The sequence below is a fragment of the Numida meleagris genome, chromosome Z, assembly GCF_002078875.1.
Source record: "Numida meleagris isolate 19003 breed g44 Domestic line chromosome Z, NumMel1.0, whole genome shotgun sequence".
In the NCBI taxonomy this organism is placed as follows: domain Eukaryota; kingdom Metazoa; phylum Chordata; class Aves; order Galliformes; family Numididae; genus Numida; species Numida meleagris.
The window spans coordinates 71,633,164-71,642,812 of NC_034438.1; the positions used below are offsets into that span (position 1 = coordinate 71,633,164).

At 43.2% G+C, this 9,649-nt stretch overlaps 1 protein-coding gene across 6 annotated transcripts in view; it reads left to right on the forward strand.

The window, feature by feature from the left end:
- Positions 1 to 6,916, forward strand: part of SEMA6A (semaphorin 6A) — a 113,861-nt gene extending 106,945 nt beyond the window's left edge. For all 6 annotated transcript variants that reach the window (XM_021380551.1, XM_021380554.1, XM_021380555.1 and 3 more), the window contains one exon: positions 4,838 to 6,916. In XM_021380551.1, coding sequence (XP_021236226.1) covers positions 4,838 to 6,027 — 1,190 coding nt within the window. In that variant the 3' untranslated portion in view covers positions 6,028 to 6,916. The remainder of the gene's footprint in view (positions 1 to 4,837) is intronic.

The window sequence follows — 9,649 nt, forward strand, 5'->3', positions numbered from 1 at the left end:
TTCTGCTGTCATCCTCATTCTGACAACTGGAGTGTCAGTTCTCTCATTTGATAGGCTCTCCGTGTCTCTCTTGTCTCTGTTTTGGTCAGCACTGCATTGCCTGCATTTGTTACATTTCTTATCACAGATCAGGGTTTTTGCTGAAATATGAAGGAAGGAAAGGAATAAATGCTTTAATATCCATATATTTTATGATTTGTCCTCCCTTATTGAAACTTGCAGTACTGGCGTTTGTTATTCCCATTCCCTTATGCTCACGTCATGTATTCTTCAGGATGATGAACTATATTCATATGTGATTACTTCACCCTAATTACGTTTCTGCCCTCAGAAGATTTTTCCTGTTAGAATTAGAACAACCAGAACATGCACAGAATAGTTACATCAGCATTTTCTTGCAAAGACATTTTCAGCACTGTGCACATCTTGTACTATTTAGCAGGTGTCCAGGTGAAGTCCTAACCCTTGAATACTTTTGTTAGCTGATGAAAAGAAGAAACCTCATCTCCTTCATGCTTACGATTACCTAGCATACAGTAGATCCATATTATTTTACCAGCTCTAGTCTTTCCTCTCTTATTTTCACCCACAGACATTCAACAAGTCATTTCAGAGCTAAAATACTTTGGAATTTTGGAAGCATTGTTCTTAATATCTTATTAACCAACCAGCCAGCCAACCCTCTGTATCTTACCTATAAGCTCTGCCTGAAGAAGTGAATTGTATATCAGATCTTCTCTCTCATTAGATGAGTAAGAAGAAGTGATTTTTTATGTTCCAGGTTGGGATAGTACAGGGTGTACTGAATATACGGAGAATATTGTTGATGTTTGAAGATGCAAAGAAAAGGACATGGGATGAAATTACAGAAAGTTAGTGGAGAAGGAAGGATCGTGTTGTTTACAGGAATCACAATAGCCATGAAAATTGGAGAATATCAGGTGACTGGCCCCCTGAGTAGCCAGAACTAACAGTCTGTCCCACATGGGCAGACCTGCAGTGCTAAACCCAGTTGTGATTTGCAATGGATGGATTTTTACTTCAATGGAAAACTTGAAGGAGACAGATAAGTGTCAGTGTATTTGTGGCATTTACCTGCCCTTAAAGTCTGATCTTCGAACATGCAAATATTTAAGCCCATGTATGTCTTTGAAGCTTTTTGGCTTTTACTGCTATTCTACCCCCAGGCCTTTCCCAGTGCTACGTTAATTACAGGTAATTCTGTAAACAGAAAGTAGCTGGGTGTTATCTGTGGTAGTATGTCTACAGGTACTGCCACAAATAAGCAAAAGTATGGATGAGCGCTTCAAACTGCGTAAAAGGAAATAAGCAATGTGTTTTCCCAATTTGAAGGAATGTGTTGCAACCAACAAAATGCTAGACAGAATATTTTAGAAGTAAAAAGTAATAGTTCTTTGCATAGAATAACTGTTTTATTATTAAATATATACTGGAAGCAACACAACAGTATTTATATCAATCATATTTTACAGTCTGCTTCCACAGCATCTAATAGAGCCAGCCCAGGCTGTTTTCCAGTGCATAGTGTCTTAGAAGGGTGTCAGATAATACACAGCTATAAGATTTTTCAATCGCAGGTATTTCCTCAAAACTAATAGTTGAAATGCTTTATCTGACTTCCAAAAGTCTAGGCCTTTCATTATTTTTTTACAGTTATATTTTCTCAAATTAATTCTTACAGTAATGAGTGGTAACGAATGATGCTGAACTGTGCTTTGCAAACTGTGTAGTTCTTTGAAAGCTGCAGGATGTGTAAAAGCAATCACAATGCTAAAACACTGTTCTGTTTGCTTTCAAACCACTTTCTGGGTGCGTAATTGGGATCACACTCCTGCCTATTCATCCCATACTATGAGAGAAGTTACTACTGGTGGTAGGGGCTCGAGATGTTTCAGCTCATAATCAGTTTCATAATCATTAATGCAGGTCGCCCATCCTAATCATTTCATTTAAAGTTGTTAGGAATACTTTCATAAGGCACTTGGATGTGATCCATCATAAAAAAGTAAATGACCTCATTAACCTAGGTTTGTGTCCAGAGAAGATCCACCTGCCTTGAGCAAAGCCAGTAAATTTAAATATCTTTTCTCCCTCGTATAGGAAACATAATAAACTCTGGGAGGGCTTGAGCTCTAGAGGAAGTAGCCAGACTCAGGCTGATCTAAAGCCTTCCTAAGTCTTTGCTCGTAAAACACCTGCATTATGAGCTGCAGCATTTCAGCCAGCCTTTTCTTGAATAGGCATGGTCACTCAGGCTGAACTGTGTGATAATTTTGCGACATTCGTTGTAATGAGTTCGTATCCATCGGTAATATAAAACTGATGGCAAGATTTCGTGCTGCCTTTGTATGCAGGGATTGTGATTTACACTTGTCAGCTGTAGAAGAGCACTCAGCCCTGAAGCCAGCAGGAAGTGCCAGGCATGGAGCAGCCATCCGCCCATGGCTGTGACACTGGGCTCTGAAGGGAGCAGGTCAGCTTCCCCAGAGCAAACTGGTTTCTCTGCTGTAACTCCTTCCTGAAAGACCTATAACCATTTGAAGGAAACCTCCATCCCAGTGGCTAGTCGTTTTTCCTCCCATGTAGGGAGTAGAGCAATGTTCTAATACTGCATGTCACATGAGTTCAAGTCCTTCCATGGAACCATCCAGAGAGGCTTGAATACAAGGCTCCCGTCCTCAGCCTCCATGTCACAACTGCAAATGATGGGTAAAGAGGCCAGAAATCATTCAGCTAGGAGAAGTCCTGACCCATCCTCTAGGGACATGGATGGTTTCTGCTTCCAGACAGCCAGGCTTAATGGCTGCAGGTCCTTCCCTATTTAGGTGGGTGCTGAGCAGGTATTTTGAGCCATGTTACTGAAAAACATTAAGACTTCAGTGCAGTGAAATACTGCTCCTCCTGATGGTACTGCAGCTGCTACACTGTGCCTCTGGACTTTACAGAGGAGCTTTGTGTGTGGATTTAAGTTACAGGGTTGGGCTCCACCAACTTTTGCTTGGTGCTCATGACAAAGAGTAGAAAAATCTGACCACTGGAAAGCAGCTGTGCTTTAAAAAAGCATTCTCAGGAACATTTGATTTGAAGATAATTTCTACTTATACATTGTTTCCTGAGGTCTGTTTTCCTTCCCTTACTCCTTGACTATGAAGGTGTTTGTATGATTGCAGAATCTAAGCTTCATAAGGGATCATCTGCTCCTGCTCTTTATTCTCATGAAATCGCAGTCCTCCATGACAGCATAACAACTTCCATGGCACCTGGCTGTGATGTCACAAACAGGAATTTAAGATTTCAAGAGCTGTTTTAAATATAAAGTCCCTATCTTGAAGGAAATATCTCATGTCCAACTAAACACAATAACTAAATGGGTGCAGAAAATACATAACTATAGTAACAGTACTCTGGCTAGGCAGAGTACTGTAGAGTACTTATCAAAGGTTTCTGTGAGATAATGACAACCTTTCGATGCTTTTTTAGCATAGTTTGCTGAGGAGTATTTTGCATTTGATTCTAATTCTGGGCCACTAATATCTTGCCTGCCAAATACGTCAAAAGACGTTACCCTAGGAGGAGGTGATTTGTGACACGGAAGTTTCGTATCTTTGTGAGGTCTCAGGAGAGCCTTGGAGGTACTTTTTTCTGTCTTGCTCTCTCCTGCAATAAGGACATGGCCGGTGTTTCCTTAGAGCACGTGCAGCTTATAATGCCCTGGCATTTGTACGCTCTCTGGACAAAGGGCTGGGAGAGACATTCCTTCAGCCCCTTGTAAGCCAGTGGCTGCACCTTGTTAAACACAAAGAACAAAACCAGAAATGAGAACACAAACTAGAGGCGCTGTGCTTGTGTTTCATTAGTGCTGCTGGCTTGCGGCCCAACTATGTCAGGAAAAGAAAAAAAAAAAGTTACTTTCTTTAGAAATTCAGGGCATTGATTAATGCTGTGTTAGCATCTTCAGACCGAGGAGAAACACTCTGCCATAGATGCCTTTTCTGGCAGCAAGGTCTTGGAGGGCCAAGGGAGATTTGACAATAATCTCTGACCACAGCACAGGGCCATAAAAAAGAGGCCCTCAAAGTCAGAGCTTTCAGCAGAAAAAGCATAAGCTTCAGCACAGAGGTAAGCCTAAAGCCTATTCATGTGTCCAGAACAAGCGAGAGCTTTAAAAATTAAAATAGCAAGGACAGTCCTCTAGAAGGCTCAATACATTCCCGCAGTGCTCTGTCTTTCATAGTTATTTAATCATCCTCCTGAAGCTCAGGCATGTGACACTGACTTTTAAAACATATGACAAAGATAAAAGAGTGACACGCAAAGAAAGGAGCCTTAAACAATGTGGGATGCACTTCTCTGATATTTGCAGAGCTCCTCTCCTCTCTCTTCCTTTCACAGGATTTTCAATGTGAACCATTTAGTAAAAATAAGTAGTAAAAATAAGATGGTGTTAGCTGAACAGAGATTGAGTGGAGGGAAGGGAGAAATAACCAGTATGTCAGGGGAGGAGAAGTAATAGCTCTGACCTCTCAAAGTGAGTGTGTATTTGCCCAGGGCATGGATTTCAAACTGACTCCTCATGCCCTGCAAATGAATTCTTTCTCCCCTCCTGGACTTCATATTGTTCAACTCCAGAACTGAAAAACCCAAAGCTGTTCATGTAAGAAGTAGCTGGCAGGTACAGTATATCTCTAGATTTTGGCAAGCTGGTCAAAAATCATTTGCAGAACGTAAACAAACCTCCTCGGAATAAAGTAGTTAAAGATAAGTGTCCTTTTCCCTGCCCTTGGTTTGCTTAATCACTGTATGCTGTTTATTGCAGGAGTGATTCGTGAGAGTTACCTGAAGGGTCATGATCAACTGGTGCCGGTCACCCTGTTGGCCATTGCAGTAATTCTAGCTTTTGTAATGGGGGCCGTCTTTTCAGGAATCATAGTGTACTGTATCTGTGACCATCGCCGCAGAGATGTGGCTGTTGTGCAGAGAAAGGAGAAGGAACTGACCCACTCCCGCCGCGGCTCCATGAGCAGTGTTACCAAGCTCAGTGGCCTCTTTGGAGATGCTCAGTCCAAAGAACCAAAGCCTGAAGCTATCCTCACGCCCTTGATGCACAATGGCAAGCTGGCTACACCAGGCAGCGCTACCAAGATGCTGATCAAGGCTGACCAGCACCATCTGGATCTGGCCGCCCTGCCAACCCCGGAGTCCACCCCAACCCTGCAGCAGAAAAGGAAGCCCAGCCGCGGCAGCAGAGAGTGGGAAAGAAACCAGAACCTCATCAATGCCTGCACGAAAGATATCCCCCCAATGGCCTCGCCCGTGATCCCAACTGACCTGCCACTCAGGGCTTCTCCTAGCCACATTCCCAGCGTCATGGTTCTGCCCATTGCCCAGCAAGGCTACCAACACGAGTATGTTGACCAGCCAAAAATGAGTGATGGGGCTCAGATGTCTGTGGAGGACCAGAATGCCACCCTTGAGTACAAAACCATCAAGGACCATCTCAGTAGCAAAAGCCCCAGCCATGGGGTTAACCTGGTGGAAAATCTTGACAGCATGCCGCCAAAGGTACCTCAACGGGAAGCCTCGCTCGGGCCCCCGAGCACCTCCCTGTCTCAGAGTGGCCTGAGCAAGCGGCTAGAAATGCACTCTTCTGCTTACAACGTGGACTACAAGAGAAACTACCCTACAAACTCACTCACAAGAAGTCACCAGGCGTCGACCCTCAAAAGAAACAACACCAACTCCTCTAACTCATCGCACCTCTCCCGAAATCAGAGCTTCGGCAGGGGTGACAACCCACCGCCAGCTCCGCAGCGGGTGGACTCCATACAAGTCCACGCTGCACAGGCACAGGCCATGACTGTATCTCGACAGTCGAGCCTCGCCACGTACAATTCTCTGACCAGGTCAGGGTTGAAACGCACGCCCTCGCTAAAGCCAGATGTACCTCCCAAACCTTCCTTCGCTCCGCTCTCCACGTCCATGAAGCCCAATGACGCGTGTACATAATCACAGTGGGGTGGGTGGGGGGAGAACAGCAGTTAAGCAGAAGTTGCCCTTGAAAGCCAGTGTTCTGCAACTGCTCCTCTGAGAAGATGGTTGTTGCAAGCTGAGGACGTGTTGTTTCTGCTCTCTGGGAAAAGTGGAATATTTTTTTAACCCGAGCCATATGACCTATGGTTGAAGGTTTGCAATTGCAGGACTCGCCCCCACAGCCCTCCAGTTCTTTGCTCAAAGGACTAGCTCTCCATCACAAACATTGAGCCAAAAGCACACAGGTGAAAGATGACTGTGACATTTCACCCCCCAAACTGCACAGTGCATTCCTGAACTGGGAAAGAGTGCTCTGGAAAGCAAAACCAGTAATTAAAAACATAATAAAAATTAAAATAGAAAAAGAAAAAAAAAAAGGAAAAGAAAAAAGAAAGAAAAAAAGAATCCATTGATAAAGCTAACTCTGACTTAACAATGGCAGAAGTTTACTAAATGCAGGTACTGTGAAATGCCCATCAGTGTTACAGCCATTCGGTTACAGCAGTTATAATGCCATGCTGGGCAAACTATGTCATAGATTTCTGCTACCTGTCTCTTTTAATGAATAACGTGACTGTTAACGCAAGTAACTCCTCTTATTTATTGTTCAACTTTTGTTTTTCCTAAGGAAATGACTTCCGCATATCATCCTGTGAGCAGTTCTTCAGAGAAGTACCTTGAAAGTTATACCTATTTAACGTGAAACCCGTTAACTGGAGTAATTAAAACTTTTATTTTTCCAATAAATTCACTGAGTTAATTAAGTTGGAGCTGGAATTCTGAACTTTGTGCCTGGACTGTCTGATTAGCTGAAAAAAACAAACAAACAAACAAAAAAAAAAACGGGGATATCTATTTAAGTCTATCAGCTAATTAGCTGGCTTGGCCTCTGACCTAAGACAGCGACAAACAAATACCACAGGTTCATAACTTTTAACGCAGCTGCAAGAGAAGCTCTGTAAAAGCTGCACTTTTGTGCGCCATTGCTATCAACATAGCTTTGTCAGTAGCTAATACTTTCTGTGACGGCACCAGCTTGTGATGTGCCATCTCATTTCACCTTGCATGTGAGACGGCAAACGAAATCTTCAAACAGTGTGAACTAATTAATATGCCGGCTGTTACCATGCATAAATTATGGTCTTATCACACGGGTTTTTCGTGGGAATATATCTGTGAATAGCCTGTTTTCTTCCACATGTAAATTTGTGCCTTACACCCTCCGTTGTGTATAATTGTGAGCTGTAGTATGTAAAAAACCTTTTTCTTTTTCCCCTTGGAGTAATGCAAATATTTATTGGTCCTCCCTCGTCCGCGCCCTCTCGAGAACTGGAGCGAAGGCATTGCAAGAAGAATGTAGCGGCCATCGGCATAACCCCACAACCCTCGCTAGACCAGGCCAGTGCCATCCCCTCTGGGTCTCAGTTCCGCTTCCCAGCCGTGCCAAGCCCTCTCCCCACAGCACTCTCCCGCCGCGCTGCCCCTCAGCACCGTGCCACGATCGCTCTCCTGGCAGCACTGGAGCCACCAACGCCTCGTCCTTGGGGACGGCGAGAGGGGCCGTGCCCCGCGGCCCACCCGGCGGGGCACGCGGAGCTAGGCCAGGCAGGCAGGCTCCTGCTGCAGCGACCTGCCGCTGCTCCGGGAGGATGCTGCGATGTTATTCTTCCCCTGGGGGAAAAAGGAAAAAAAAAAAAAAAAAAAAAAAAAAAAAAAAAAAAAAAAAAAAAAAAAAAAAAAAAAAAAAAAAAGTTTTTTTTTTTTTTTTTCCTTTGTTTCTTTGGTGTGACTGTGCATGTAGCTAGCGTGGGAGTGTGCGCGCGCACAGGTGTGTGCGTGTGTGTGTGCGCGCAGGCGTGTAAGTTCCTTTTCCAGTCTTTCAGTTTATGCAAAAAACGTAGATGTGTTTTTAATTTGTTACAATAACTGTGTCAACATACTGTAGACAAACGATGGGGATCGCTTCTAAGCTTTTTATATATATATATATATATATATCTACTGAGCAGTATGTTTGAGTAAGGTGGTTGTTTCTGTTTCAATTTGTTTTTTTAAAATTTTATACTTCCATTTGTTTTTCAGGATTTTGGTTTTGTTTCTGAATGACTGAAAAGACAGATTTCAAGTCCATTAGCTGATAGATGGTATATATAAAGTCTGGATGGTTTAGACCAAAGTGTGTAACAAGGGTGCTTGCATGTGATGTCATTTCATCATGGTTTCTTTCACGACACAGTTTTGTTCACCCTTAGTGAGCTATGCAGACTGGAGTAGATAGATCTGTATCCAGAGCAATGTTGTTGTTTTAATAAAAGCAAACAGAAAAGAAGAACTCTGAAAACCATAGGTAGCAAGGTCATTTTTGGAAAGAACTGACTCGCAGCCTTTTCACCAGGCTCCAAACCCCCTGAGTACCAAGCGCACGGATCCATTGCTATGACTTGGCAGAGCGTTCTGTCAAAACACAGAAATGAATAATCACAGCAACAGCTCGCACGGCGATCTGCCTTTGTAACGTACGTTGCATCCGCTACTGGTTTGACCTTGAGAAGCCCATTTTGTACTCAGTGGATCTTCTGTTCTCATCCTCCCGCTCCACCGGTTCGCTTCCACCCTTCGTTTTGAGGGGTTCATAAACCTATGTGTGCCTTTGCTTTCCACCCTTGCTATACACTGGTAGATGCAACAGATTCAGACTCTCATTTGCTGTAAAGTTGTAGAGTATTGTGATGTCACCAGTTTCCCCTCATTTCCACATCCCCATAACATCAGATTCACACCTTAATGTACGTTGTAAAAAAGAAAAAGAAAAAAAAAGAGAGAAAATTTTTTAAAAAAAGAGAGAGAGAGAGAGAGAGAGAAAGGAAGGAAAGAAGGCAAAGAAAAGGGGAAACAAAAGCTCTTGATTCCGTATGGTAATAAAACCAGACTGTTCTACCTTATTTCTTGTGCCCTAGTTCCTTTGTTCCTGTGAGGATCCATCGTTTTTGTTAAAAGGTTAAAGAAAGAAAACTTGTTTTCGTTCTCTAACAGAAAATAACTTGACTTTAGAGTAAAGTGGTGGTAATTAAAAATTGAATCACACGTTTGCTTCCCCTCTATTGGTATTCCACATTTTATTAGCTTGTTCATCATCAAATATTTATGGCAGGCTTGATGGCTTAACAGATCAAGGCTGGGATTGAAGCACACGTGGCTCACCAAAATAGATCATCGTATAGATGTGACTTCATCTCCAGGTTTTGCACATGAATAATGGGAGAGCTTGTGTTTTCTTCCAGCAGGCATAAATCTATTGCACTTTATAGGACTGATTTAGAGGATGTTGCCCAAGACTTTAAGTCTGCAAGAAGATGTTAGTAAACAGATAAATAACAAAAGTGCATACAGCTGAACGCTCAGCCACGTCAGTGACTGCCCTGGTGATTTTGTTTTGTGACACAAGCTTTCTGTATTCACCTAGAAACATGGGATTGGACTGAAAAATTTACCCCTGTGCTCTCAGGTCTCGCTCAGGCTTTGCTGCATGGCCACGGCAGGCCTTGCTCATGAATGCCTTCACCCACCTCGCACCACAGATGGTGTGACACAGGCTCAG